The 14407-nt window shown below is 45.3% G+C and overlaps 1 protein-coding gene across 5 annotated transcripts in view; it reads left to right on the top strand.

The window, feature by feature from the left end:
- Window positions 1-8887, top strand: part of LOC125716336 (leucine-rich repeat-containing protein 7-like) — a 49383-nt gene extending 40496 nt beyond the window's left edge. For all 5 annotated transcript variants that reach the window (XM_048988511.1, XM_048988508.1, XM_048988512.1 and 2 more), the window contains 6 exons: window positions 296-418; window positions 507-606; window positions 720-891; window positions 1814-3437; window positions 3993-4097; window positions 5197-8887. In XM_048988511.1, coding sequence (XP_048844468.1) covers window positions 296-418; window positions 507-606; window positions 720-891; window positions 1814-3437; window positions 3993-4097; window positions 5197-5523 — 2451 coding nt within the window. In that variant the 3' untranslated portion in view covers window positions 5524-8887. The remainder of the gene's footprint in view (window positions 1-295; window positions 419-506; window positions 607-719; window positions 892-1813; window positions 3438-3992; window positions 4098-5196) is intronic.
- Window positions 8888-14407: the final 5520 nt, after the last annotated feature.

The raw sequence follows: 14407 nt of genomic DNA, 5'->3' as shown, positions 1-14407 counted from the left end.
TGATTAAATAGCTCTCTGAACCAATAATTTTTTGTTCTATATCATTTTTGTGCAAGTATAACTCCCATGAGCTTTGAAACATCATGGACAACTGAAGTCACAGCTGTTGCTCCGTCTGCTGAGACTCATTGCAATCAAAACATGAATCTCACATATAGAAACAAGTAAAATCGTTCTTCCTTTTAGCTGATGCATGTTGCTCCATAAGTACCGTTGTTAGCTTGCCGTAATGTGCTCACTGTTCCTGGGGCACAAAAGATGGAAGTGAGGTGATCGCATGTGTCTTGTGTGCTAGATGGCAGACAGGGATGTTCAAGAATACGCCAAAATCCAGATGATGCAACGGGGAACCAGCCAGAACTCGTCTATCGAGATTCCAAACCACAAGGACAGGGAGGATTTGACTGAGAGCTCAGAGGTAAGGAGCCAGGCTCTGTATGACTATGGGGCAAACATGTTAGTTCAGCAGATTGTGAGGAAATTACAGTGTACTGCCCCCCCCCCAGGACTCTCCCAACGACATCCGTATCTCTGACATGAGATCCACCTCAGCCGAACCGCCAATGTTCAAGACCAAGGTTGTCCTGCTGAACAAAAACAAACCAGGTATGTCTGAAGGATCCCTGCTGCGGAGTCTCAGGCCTGACAATCCTCATGCCTCTGGCTGCTTCTCACGTGATGCGTGATGCTCAGATTCACCCTGTTTTCCGCTCCTTCAGACTCCATCGATGAACACGGTGCTGAGAAACTGCACGGCCTGAACCCCGGTGGGCCCTCAGCCGCCTACTCAGACTACGTGCCTCCGCAGGCGTCCTCCAATGCCTTGAAAGGCAAGGTTCCCCAACAGCAGGGGGTGCAGACAGGCGAGCCCCCCACCCACTGGACAGAGAGGTGGGAGGCACTCAGGGTTTCCTGTTAATGTAATGCCAAGTCTAATAACGACCCAGCCAAGCGTCACGGGTGTCCAGTTTTTGCGGACCGGACTATTGCCTTTGTGGTTGGTGCAGAAATTTTGTTAGGTGACTGAAATCTATGAATATAGATTAGGTGTTTACTAGGAAGAAATATAACAATACCATCAATTGACTTTGTTCAAAAACTTTGTGGGGGGGGAGGGGTTGTTCACAAAGATGGGGCAGAGGCACCAAGGGAACAGGATTGTCAAAAAGGATCTTGTAGTAGAACAAAAGACGGAAATGAGTCTGCAGCCAGTTAGACCCCATATTCCAAGCAGAGAGAAGCCCGCTGTGTGCTGAGGTCCTAGCAGATGTCAGGGTAGGAGCCCGAAAAAAAATTATAAACAATCCAAGCTGTTCAGGATAGCGAGCACATCCCACACGCATCTGAAATCCCCCCCCCCATGCACCCAGCTGGCCGGCTTTTACGCCCAGCGAGCTGGATCGGTCTTACTGGGTCCTTAGTTTCTGTGAACACAAAGTAAGTCCTTCCTGAGGAGGCCGCTACCACACAAGATGTGCATGTCGCGTCAGAATTTATGCCATAAATTAACTATAACCCCTTTAATTTCTTAACACAATCATAAACACACTTATGAGTGCTTCATGATTTATTGATGAAAATGACCACCTCCCTTGCTGTGGGAGGAATGTGTTTTATCGATCTTTTTTGAAACTGCCACTGAGAGTCGAACCACTGTGGGCTGCAGGGGGGATTAGCTGCTCCCAAGTAAAAGTGAAAGAAGGAATCGTGTGTGAAGAAAATTGAATATAACACAGATATAAACATCTGTCTATCAGCTGCAATAAGCTACCTGTTCTGACTTTGATAAGATGCTTTCCTGATCTCCCTACAGACTAGCCCAATCTATCCCCACCAGCATGGAGAAACAGTACCTGAACCAGAGGCTGGCCAGCAACATGCAGCAGCATGCAGAGAGACGTCCCCTCAGCACCAATTTCAACAACTGGGGCGATGGCACCCAGTATGACAATGCAGATTTTGGGAGCATGGAGCCATCTGTGGAGACCCCTGGAGCAAAAGCGGCATTGGGGCCCCGAAGCGCTTTGGCCCAGGGCCGGAGGGCCCTCCTGAGGCAGGACCGTATTGTGGCTGTCTCCCAGGAGACGGAGCAAGCCGCCAAGCCCTTTCACGGGCAGGACACCGAAGTGCCTCCTCCGGCGAACCCGTGGCAGAACTGGACCAGGACGCCCAGCCCACTTGAAGAGAGGACAGCCTTCCATTCCAAGATGGAACTGACCCCCATTAGCAGTCCTAAGCCGAATCACAAAGACTTCCCACAGATGGGAGAGCAGCCCGGAACCTTCTCCCCTCCAGGGGCGAGGGGGACGCCCATGGACCCCAAGGACACAGTAAGACAGGCCAATGTTCATGGGCACCCACAAGGCAGCCATAATCCCCCCAGGAATGTCGTCACCATCAGCAAGAGCGCCGAGAGGCTCTATCCCATGATGAAGGAGGTGAAGGCCAAGTTCAAGAAGTCGCAGAGTACGGACGAGCTGGACATCAGCTCCATCAAGGGGCATGGCGCCGCGCTCGACAGCTACGGCTCGGCAATGGAGAACCAGGGCAGCGTGGACAGAGCGGATGTCCCTGTGCCGTACGAGCATAGTATGTCCCGCAGCCTGTCGGCCCCCATGCTGGATGATGACACTGACGACTTTGGCGGCACGCAGGGTCCCGAGGAGTCCAAAGGCATCGGTCCCAAGAAGGTTTTCCACTTCGACCAAAGCTACAACCCTCAGGGTCCCATGGAGATGATGAATCACGAAAGGAGGTCTATGCCACCTTTCCCGAGCACGACCATGTACATCAACCAAGCGGGAAAGACCCTACCCAAGGAGCTGGTGAGCCCCAGGGTGTACAAGGGCTATCAGCCTGCAGAGCAGATGTTTACCTTCTCACCAAATCAGATCAGCAAGGAGCCAGTCCCTCAGCAGTACTCGGGGCAGAGGTCACGGCCGGGTTGCCTCCGAAGGGCGGATTCCTTGGTTAGCTCCACAGACCTGGCACTCTTCCGTCGCATGGTGGAGGCCCAGGAGATGCAGGCCTGTGGGCGTCCTCACCCAAAGGCTATGCTGGAGCACCAAGCCAGGCTTCCTGTCAAGGGAGAGCCCCAGTTCCACAAGGGTCCTGGAAGGTACGATGGTGAGTATGCATCCTACCAGGAGCCTAAGGCTCCTCCTGTAGGCTACCCAACCAAAAGCCTAGCTCCACGGCGGCCCCTCTCAGCCAGGAGTTACAGCATCGAGAGCTACGGTGCTTCTCAGGCGCGGCCAGTGTCGGCAAGGCCAACTATGGCTGCCTTGATGGAAAAGATTCCCTCGGATTACAACCTGGCTGCATGCATGGAGAAGAATGCCGATGGGGGTGATGAGCTTTGGATGGAGCACAACAAAATGCCGCCTGACTGGAGACAGCAGCTGCTGAGGCATATAGATACTAAACGGCCAGACTGGGTAAGTCCAGGACCAGGCCTCTGTCTTAGCAGAGAGAAATGGAAAAATATCAAAAATAGATGATGCCTCAAACATATAGACTGATTTGTTTCTCTGAGCCAAATTGGGGGGAAAAAACAGAACTACAGAAATAGCTACATGGGCTATTGCCTAAAACTTCAATTAAATTGATGAAAAATGTGTTACCGCTAACAGTAAACTGTCTGGCATCCCTGCTGTGGTCTTCTGAACGGTGCACAACACTGTGTAAATGGAAACAGCATCATTGCTGAAATTAGCACCATAGACAGGACAGGCCAGCCGGGTCCGGGTCAAAGTGAATTTCCACCACAAAAGAATATAATTGTTAAATATCACTAAATTCTTCTTTTTCATTCAGCATTTTAAATTCCTCGCTGACTATTTTGTTTTGCAAATTTTAGCAGAATTTGGTTCAGAAAGACAAGGTTTCTCAGAGATTCAGATTAATGAAACGAAAATGAAATTAAGACCACTGGAAAAACAGGAAACTCCCCCATTGAATCTGCAAACGCTCTTCCTTTGCCTGTCTGACAGCAAAGCAATATTCAGGACAACCGCAAGGGGGACCCATCAGGTGGTGGGCCCTGGGCCCCATACTCGCTTAGTAGGAGAGATGTACCTCCAGATAACATGAAGAAGGTAAGGAACCCGAGGGTGTTTCCGAGAATGGGAGAGCCTGCAGTAGAGGTGGGGGGGGGGGCTCTTGAGCTGCTGTAATTACTGTGTTCCCGGAGTGCTGTGATTTGCCCTTTTGCTAACGAACGCACGGCCGTAATGTGAAGCACACTGCTTCTGACTCATTAGAATTTTTAATCAGGCTGGTTGTTCTCGTGAAAACTGTTATGGAGAAGCAGCGGATTTTGCCGACGTCCTTCAGAACATTTCAGGGTGATTATCCTACGGTATGCCTGGTATTTGAAATCTGTGACAGGTTTGCGAAACACATCTACAGCAGGACAGAAAGCGGCAATGAAGGGGGGGGGGAGGTGGGTGGTAATGAGAGGCATCCTCCTGGATCAGACTTGAACGAAACGGGTGGGAACCCGAATCCGATGACATCGCTGGAACACGGCAGGAACAGAGACCAGAATAAACCGGTTCCTCTCTCTGAGGTTCCCCTGGCCTTTCCAGCCTGGTTGCATGACCTCAAAAGCAGGATCTGAGCAGATGCGAGTGGCAGATACTGTGTTTAGGAAGCAGAGCTGATGTGCACGGACCATCAGCGCAATTCCCCCCCGAGTGTTTATCGTGGCAGGCCATAGACTCACGGTCTTAAAGGAAAATTGCCACCTTGCACCGATTATTATATATATTTATGAAGGCTGTTCTAACATTTACGGGGCTTTTTAAATATAGTTTTGCCGGCCTTTTAAATGTCAGAGTAGATTACCAACGCTGGTGACTCAGCCAGCATTGGATACCCCAGCAATCCCCCCTCGCCGTCGTTACCCTACCGCCACCTCCTTTTTTCTGCATCAAAAACCGTCGCAATCGCGTGCGTCACCAGGACGGAAGCATCGGCCTCATATTCCAGCCCAGTTTGCTTTTCCTCTACCGATATGCATCATTTCAGCGGCAGTGTTTATTTCTTCGCAGATGAAGCGCTTGTTTTGGTTTCTCCTCCTGGAGAGCGTTCTCCTCCATATTCCGCCTGGGCCCGTGTTCCGCCACGCGTGAGTGCCACACCCGCTGCTTCTCTCCTTCCTGACTCTGCCCTCTGTCGTTCCGCTACCTGCAGCCAGGAAGCCACACCCACCAAAACCAGACGATGAATGTGACCTCGGCCGCAGCGCACCACCGCCCCCTGCAGGACCAGCTGCACGAAGGTGCCATCAACAAGATCCCCATCCAGCAGTACCAGAACCCCCAGTCCAGACCCATCTCTGCCACATGCCCCCGACCGCAGAGCGCCCACTGCCTCAGCCAGACCAAAGGGCATAAGAACATTGAGGGACACAAGGAGCAGGTGGGGCCGTTCGTGTCCCACCGCGATCAGCGCGCACTGGTGCCGCCGTTCCACGCATCCGTGCAGCCTCAGACCGTCCTCTGGAACTACATCTCCTAATTGCACCCAGCAGAACTTCAGGGCTTTAGGAGAGTTGAACGGCAATCATGAGAAAGCAGAACGAATTACAATTTTGTAAAACTTACAGAGTGTCCGCATTTACTATACCGGCTATGAGCCCAGCACAAAAACTGAAACAAATCATTTTATATCTTGGAACTGAGGACTGGTTGGAGAAGTGTCTCCATTTAATACGTGCTGATTCTGACTTGTACAGCCCCACCTTTCCGTTCTGTCTGTATGTCCACTGTCTTTTCCTGTCTCCTGGCCCTCTGCGGGCCCTGCTTGTTACCTGCCCTTTTCCCACGCCGTTTTGTATGCACTCAGAGGAATCCTGGCCTCGGTTTCAGTCTCTCAGGGGAGTTTATGTGGACGAGGGAACCCAGTTTGAGCCTTCAGATATGGTAAGATCTCCTCCCATACTGCACTGGGGGTTAGGCCAAGGAAATGGCGTTAATCTTTTTTTTTTTTTTTTTGGGGGGGGGGTTGCTGACAAAATTAGAAGATTCTCCCTCACTGGAGTTGTTTACCTCATGGTGAAGTGATCAAGGGGATTTTTTTTTCTACAATTTACGTATAACAGAATATGAAATTGGTTTTCAAGGACATAAAATTGCGTTCGCGTTTGTATAGGCCTACTAATGGACTTGAAAGTTATTTTTCAGTGCCGTTAAAGATTACAGAAAAACAATATACCATACGGGATTATTGACTCGTATTCATTTTTCTAGAAGAAAACCGGACGGTAAACATTCAAAGTATCCTGACTAAAAAAGCCTAAAAATGGCTTCTTTTAATATTTGTTTCTAGGTTACAACGTGATACCCACCCCCAATGTCATTTGTGAAATTATGGAGGTAGCCTCTTACATTACTTACATGCTCGATTCTGTGCCACAGCCATGCCCCACTCACCCAAAATAATCTTAGAAAATGGAAATCAATGCCAATCCCACATAAGCCTTAACATTTAGCTTGATTTTAGACAAGTTTCGTTTCTCTTCATTTTTCTCTCTCACGTAACATCCCCTATCAAAATATCTAAGGATGAAGACTCCCCCCTAAGAGCGGTCTTCCTGTCTGCGTGTTAGCTCCACTTTGCCCCCCAATCCGCGTCTCTTCCTCGGCCGCTTCACGGTGCACCGATCTCCATGTTTTTCCTACCGCAAATGTTGTCTTTTTGCGTCACTTTTTTGCGCTTTTTGCTGATGAACGGACGTCGTCCTTCACGCACGAAAGTGCTGTAATTCAGCTGTGGGATGTCCAGGACACTGTGGACTTGGTGGTGCCGAGGGAGCAGACAGCTCGATTATTTTAATGCAGCCTCTTGTGAAGAGGGGATGCTGAAATGTGCTCTTAGAACACGTTTTTATCTAAGAAAATTTACATTTGCCATTTGCTGGACAAGTGACAAATTTCTGTTGACAGAAACGTCAAAAGAAATACTAAAATATTACAAATATACAGGGAAAATGTATGTAAATATGGTGCCATTTTTACCTATAGCCCAAAGCTTTTAATGGGCGTGGATGTTATTCTTCTTTTTCTGGATGTATCATCACTGTGTTTCTCTGCATCTGTTCTTGTTTTCTTTGTTTATATCGCCTACATATAGGCCTAATTAATTCCTAAGCAGACCGACCCATTAGTAGTCAACATAAACACTGCCTCAGATTTGTATCTATCATTGAAGAACTGTCTGATAAAGTATTCAAGAAGAAAATACGGATAGGACACTTTGCCTTGAATTTGTCTCTGTCAAACATTAAGGGAATCGAACCGCAATCGTGGATGCTGTCATTGTTTTCAGCGTAGTCTATAATGATTTATTTTTCCTCACATGAAAGAAAATCTCCGAGTCCCAACATGTGAATCTTACGGACGCGAGAATGCCAAAGCAATATTCTACTCTGTAGCGCCATCCTCCTGTTGTGGAATACCGGTTAATGTGATCTAGAACCTGCCCTAGAGTGCCATCTACCGGTGGACGTGTGGTCTTGCTCTGGTTTTGTAAGACGTGCAACCAAAGGGAGTACTGCGGCAATAGACGCCTGGTATACTTTCCTAAAATACAAGAATTGTGGAAGTAAGAGCAGCTGTGTTCAAAGGGTTTCTCAGTAGGCCAACCAATTCCTTACCAGAGAAAACATACTTTGGAAAGTGCATTCGTTTCAGTCTACTTACATATGGCCGTCACATTGCTTCAGCGTAGGGCTACCTATTCCCGATCTGTGACTTCATTCTTAATATTATAAATGGCAGTCATTCTTATGCCTTCTTATGACTTAAGAAAATTAACATCTATACAAGAACATAAAACACAGCGATTCCCAATTGGTTAATAACCTAATAACTAGTTTATTCTCTAAATTTGGGGATACTTGTTGGGATTTCAAACCTTGCATAAGTATTGCAAAGAAAAGAAGGATCTTACCTAAAATAAACGCTAAAACAAAAGCAAATTAATTACTGATAATGACACTGGGTATTCAGTTTTTCGCTTTTTATGACTTTATTGAAAGCCACTCCTGGCGAACCTCTTACGGAGCAGAGACTGTGGTGCGAGCGCGGGATCTGGGCGTGTGAATGGCGTTCTGTTGCCTTCGCGTGCTACCCCCTGTTCTTTGCCACGCTTTTCCATCGCCAAATGTAGCAGTTTCTTTGACTTTTTTTAAAGCGGAATATGGCGATCTGAACGTTATACCCTGTTTGAAAACGAGCGAGACCGGAAGACGGAATGGATAATTAAATCGCACTTAAGTTCAAACATTGTAACATAAATATATTAAATATAAATGGTATTTTTTATACTAATTGTGTTCAGGTTTTATTTGTAATTTATTACTGTACTTGCTTATAGTGTGAAATTTTATAATAACTGTGTAAGAAATTAATAAAATAATCAGGACAAAAATGTATCAGACCTGTAAGATATATTTCTACAGTACATGTGCATTTGCGTAACACAATTGTGTATATATAAATGTATATGTAAAAAAGATGATCATATTTGTATGTTAGTTATAGCTAACTTGAAAGCCAATATTCTGTACTTTTCAAAGATAATTGATGTAAATGAAAACACATTTAGGAAATCCTTATAGATTGTGAATGTACGAGCTTCTGCAATATGGGAGTATATTGGAATTAACTGCTGCTTAATTTTGTGCAAAAAAAAGTAATTTTAAAGGACATAATTATTCTCTTAATTAAGTTTAGTGAGAATGTATCATCCAGTTTATTGATTTGCACATGGGAGTTAAACCTTTCCACTTCTTGATTGACATAATGATTGATCTATAACTGGTGGAATATATTCTCTGTGTAGAAATCCTTTGCCAAAGGCCTTTCGTTTTATTGAAATGTATTTTAAAAGATATATATATATATATATATATATATATATATATATATATATATATATATATATATATAATTAACAAAGGGGAGGGTAATAAGCGCTGTGCAGAAAATAAAACTCTTGGCTTTGGAAAAACGGCTTCGTAGCGTTTGTAGCATGATGTCACATGTTGTAGGTCACAAAAGGGGTTCAGCCAAACTGGGATTTTATAATGCGAACGGAATCCGAACTGATCTAAGCTTCATATTTCGTTATATACGTTCTGTAGCCTCAATGGAAATTCAGGATATATTCATTGTAAATGCAACACACCTGAGATCAGGTGACGGCAATACGCAGTATTTAATCAGATTAGGTATTATAACTGACAGGGGAGACAGCGCTGAGCTATGCGGCGGTCCTGGTTGCTTTGGCGTCATTGTCGCGCATGCGCACTTGCGGCACGCGTCTTTATATTGACCTACCGGTTCAGACTCCGCTGTTAAGGTGGGCTGGTAAAATGTATGTCTGGGCTATCGGCGTGGGACATAGCTCGTTGTGTTAAGGAGTCCACCGTTATTGCCGTCATTATGGTGTTTCGCTGCTTCGCCGAGCTCGTTTGCTCTGCGGTGAGTAGTTTACTTGAGCATCGGGCGTCTCCATCATCCTGCGGACGCCCAGAGTTTCCGAGTCGATTAACGGCATGTCAGTAAAACCTAGCTGATCACGCATCGCACCCGGTACATGTAGTAGGGTGGAAGCTGGTTGAGATGAACTTGATCTCGATCACTCGGTTTGTAGTTGAGTGAGGGAGTATCTCGTATACACTTACTGTGTGTGAGCACCTGACTACGGCTGTAGGATTGGGCAACCTGTGAAGCATGATTTGCAGTGAATGCATGTAATCACCACGTCTCCTTTATTGAAACAAAATCGAGTTTTTTTTCCGTTTTGTATTCATTTTCATCGCATTATTGGTTTGATTTATCAATACTGACAGTTCGTCGGGTCCCGACTCACTACAATATGCTGAGCTTGGTTTGTGGCGTGAGTGAAGGTTTAATGCAATGGTTGGGGAAAAAAATGTGTAGTTTGAGTGCAAGGCTGTTTTACAAGTAATGCGTTTAACTGGTAAATGGTGCCTTTGCCTTAAGGGGAATGGTCTTAGTGTTAATGTGCCATTTAAGACAGGATGTCATTACAACACTGATGATGGATTTCATGGTCGTTCTACTTAAGATGCATCTTCCTAGGGGCTGGTGACGTCATACTTGTATAAGATGGAGAGTTTGGTGGAGATTCCCAACCAGAGCGGGCATTTCTAGGCATGTCCAAACTACATAAATGTAGTTACCATTAACTGCATGTCTCTGGTTGGCAAAGTTTCACTTTTGTCAATATGTAGTCGGCATGAATTGGTTTAAATGGCACAGTTGTCTCCATTGAATACATATTGTTGCAAGTTTGTCACATTTCTCCAGGATGGTGTCCTGTTATTTGCCCTCGGATCCCAAAGTCTTGACCCCCTACCTGGCTGCATGGCAACTGCCGGGACCCGCGTGCGCTCTCAGGAGTGTGAGGATGCTGTGGAAATCCAGGTGAACCATGTTTTGCTTCCAAGCTGAACAGGTTTCAGCTTCTGAAAACTGTGACCATCCATCCCAGTGTGTGCATCAGATGTGCTGCTTGCTTAAAATTCAGTGCCTCTTGATTTTGGCACGGCTGCAATATGTAGCATCGCGCTTTCATTATGTTACCAGCTGTCTGCTAGCTGTGAATTGGAAGGCTTTAAACTGGGAGCCAGGATGACCTGGATGTTCTGGCCCTTCCCACAGGAGCAGCAGACTGGTTTAAGAGCAGATTGAATCTGGGATGGTGACCTTAAATTGTCCATCATAAGCCAATTATGGGGCTTGGCCTTTTAAAATGTTCTCATCTCTTCTATAGGGATAGAGAAAACATCCCTGAACAACTGACTGCAGCAGCTACAGCAGGTGGCAGTGAAATGCAGCTGATCAGAACCTTCCCTCTTATCTTGCATGTTACATTAAGTGCTTCTTTCACAGTTCAGGTTACCTCAAACCTGGTGACCCCAAACTAATCAATCAGTCAAACTTTAGTTGCAGTTTGGACACACCTACCCATAGAATGGTTTATTTGTGCTATTCTTTATATAAAGATATTAAAACCTATAAAATAACATGTGCTGAGGCTTGGTGTGTTGAGACCATTGGCTGGTACTGTACAGAGCACCTTTAAAATAACTCATAGAATTCAGAATGCTTTTATTAAAAATATGTAAACTTAATTTATACATGTTAAAGAAATAAAATGATGCAGCTGGATTCTCTCTGAACAGGAGGTACGGAAGTAGCAGTATGGTTCTTTCTCTCTGAAGAGGAAGGGGTGCAGGTGCCCCCCCCCATCCCAGAAGGTGGGTCCAGTAGAAGTGTTTCCCTACTCAGTCCTCAGGCACCCCCAGACAGTCCATATTTTCTCTCCCAGGTCCCAACACGTTAAAGGTTTCAAGTCCTTGATTGGCTGGAAGCTGGGAGGGAGCAGAAACACGTACATTTGGGGTCCCTAAGGACCGAGTTGGGAAACGTCGCAACATAAAACTTCCAGCTGCCCCGTTAGGACCAGAACCAGGTATCTTCCTATTTCTTTTTGGCTAAACGCCTATTTAATTGTAATTAAATAAATCTAGGAAGATGTGAAACGGCGCGTCTGCTGATCTGTCTTAAATCTAATCTACACTTTGGCGTTTGAGACCTGCTGTATGAATGGGCCAGTGATGCAGCTGTTAGATTAATGAAACGGTCTGGCCTGTAATCATGGTTCTGAGTCTCATCATTAAGCAGAGTGGCAGATGGTGCTGAGTGTAGAGGCACAGAAGGCCCTGCAGAAAGGCACCTTTCCGTAATGTGGGGTCACAGTGCTGATTCATGCTTATTTCGGGATGAATATCAGTAATCTAATCTGTAGACAATCTGAATTTGATTTCCATGTACTTCTCTGTAGTGAGTGCCGGCTGAATTGAGTTAATTTGGTCGTCTGTCTAACAGCACTAACTGATATTGCTGATGCTGGCTTTTACTCTTCCTGCAAACTTGAACTTCGATGTGAGGGTCTTTTTCAGGTGTAGATGTTTGTATGCAGAGACTATTGCACTGTTTGAAGTGTCATTTAAAAACCAGACATGCAGTCTCTGTGTCATTCTGTTGGCTTTAATTAACGTGTGATGGAGCTAGAAGCTAATGTACTATATGCAGTTATGTAAAATATTGGAGATTCAAAAGGACATCATGGTTGAAGAGGTGGCTCCAATCACCACTTGCTTCGGGGGGGGGGGACAAAAACTAGGGGGAGTAAATGCTCCTGTAGCCTGGGCTGGATGCCACACCCAGCTGTAACCACCGGTTTCGCAGCTTCATCTCCCCTTGAGTTCTCCATCCCTGCGTACAAGTTCAATCTTCTGCTTGGATTGACGGCTGATTGAAATTCCTGGCCGTGATTGGGTCCTTTCTGTAACGAGCAGCTGATGACTAGTGGCATCGATCCTTCGTAAAGGTGTCATTCAGCGAGTGGGATGTTTGTTTACCACAGGCGTAACACGGATGGTGGGGTGGACCTGGACAGATTCCCCAAAAGAGAGCGAAGATGTCAGGGACGGCCGAGACGCCGCTGAGTCAGTGTGGAGGTGTGTTCTGTTGAGCACAGAGCTGGCGCCCTCACTGTCCCGGATTAACCAGCTAATCTTCAAAACCGCTAAACAGCTTTATGCTTTGACTTGTGTGCTGATCCAAACGAGATCACATCCTGATCACCATCTGCAGTCCACTTTAATCTTATGAATCTTAACTCCTTACGGGAAAGACAAGCTAGGATGTCAGTGGTATGATGGGTTTAATTTCCAGTTCTCACAGTCCAGTGACTTATTCATCACGAATCACACTCCTAGATCAAACTAATGATCCTCTCCCTGGCAGGTGCCCAGACTGAGAAGCGAGAGGAAAAGATCCAACCAGGTCCATCATCCTGGTTCAGACCTTCGATCAGACATGGTGGCAGGGAGCTCAAAGGAGGAGACTCCGATTAGGGATGTCAGCATTGCTGAATATTCAAAAACATGTATAAATTGAAAAAATATTAACTGTAAACGCGCTCTTAAATATTATTCAGCAGCAATATATTTATTCTGACATTTTTCTACTGCTTTTGTGCGAGCTCTACACGTGCTGAAGCCAATCACCATCATTTCTGTCCATGCTCACTCAGCATGGCATGTTTGTGAAATTAAGAAATACGCAAACGAGAACTGGCCGCCGGAAGACATGGCTTCTGCTGTACCGAAATATTTTTGATTCCGTAGAGCCGATATTGAGCAAAATCAAGTGATCTGTCAGCACTGATGTCGCTGTTAATTTTATATGTACATTTTGTCATAGTTGTAGTTTAAAATGTCAATTTATGTTCTGTGAAATTTAGGTCTATATGTTGAATTGTGAACTACTGACTTGCCTTTCCCAGTAAAAACAGACTTCAGTAGTAGATAATTCTGTTTGGCTATAGTTTATCAGGTAACTTTCCAACTCCTATTTTGTTTTAAATATAATTATTGCCTTTTGAACTTTAATCCAATGTCGCTTAACCCTAGTTGCAAGGATACATTAATATTGTCATTCTTTTGAAGCAGTGAATGTCGTCTAATTTTGTATGGAAATTAACTGAGAAGCCTGTAAGCCAGAAAAGTTAGTATCGTGTCAAAAATAAAGAAATCACTATTTGGTGCAACTGCCCAGAGAATAAGCTATTATACATTATTGTTTGCTACTGTACTTAACTATGCTCTCTGCAGTTTAGTTTGTTTCAGTTTCATACAAAGTCAGCCCTTCACTTTGGTGAGGGTTTGAGGCAGAGGTGGTTTACTAGTGGTAGGATTGTACTATGCATGAAATTGTCAGATTGTACCCAAATGTGATTTTGGTTTAGTAAGATATTAGAGGGCCCCTGGGCTTGGCTGCAGGCATTTTGTGGGCATTGAGCTTCATGTAGGCACAAGGTGGGAATGGAAGTGGAATGTGTGGCAGAACTTCAAAGCGTTATGCTAAAAACATGCCATTAAGTTCACAGCAGCTATCTGCAGCACCAATTTAGGGTCTCCTCAGTAGCAATATAACATGGATGCAGGTCCAACAGACCATATGTAGGACCTTTTTGAATCAACATGTGTATATGTATGAAAAATATTTATATGTAAATGACTTCATAGCTGAAGAAATTATCCAGTGCAATTCATTAAGCCTGCTAAACAACAACTGGAAAATATTTATGCACAATTTTGGGTTCAGTCAGCCGCAGGTGCATCAAGGCCAGGAGCAGCCTCGAATGGGATACCTGTTCAGCGGGTGTGCTTACACAATCAACCAATCAACAATCAGCACACCATAGGCAGCAGATGCACCTGACTGACCACACTTCCAAGCTACAATCCTATTGGGTTCTTTAATGTGTAGATGTATCTGCTGCTTACATGTGTATCTGG

The sequence above is a fragment of the Brienomyrus brachyistius genome, chromosome 21 (genome assembly GCF_023856365.1).
Source record: "Brienomyrus brachyistius isolate T26 chromosome 21, BBRACH_0.4, whole genome shotgun sequence".
NCBI lineage: Eukaryota > Metazoa > Chordata > Actinopteri > Osteoglossiformes > Mormyridae > Brienomyrus > Brienomyrus brachyistius.
Note: the sequence above shows the minus strand (reverse complement) of the source record. Positions and strands in the feature narration are given on the sequence as shown.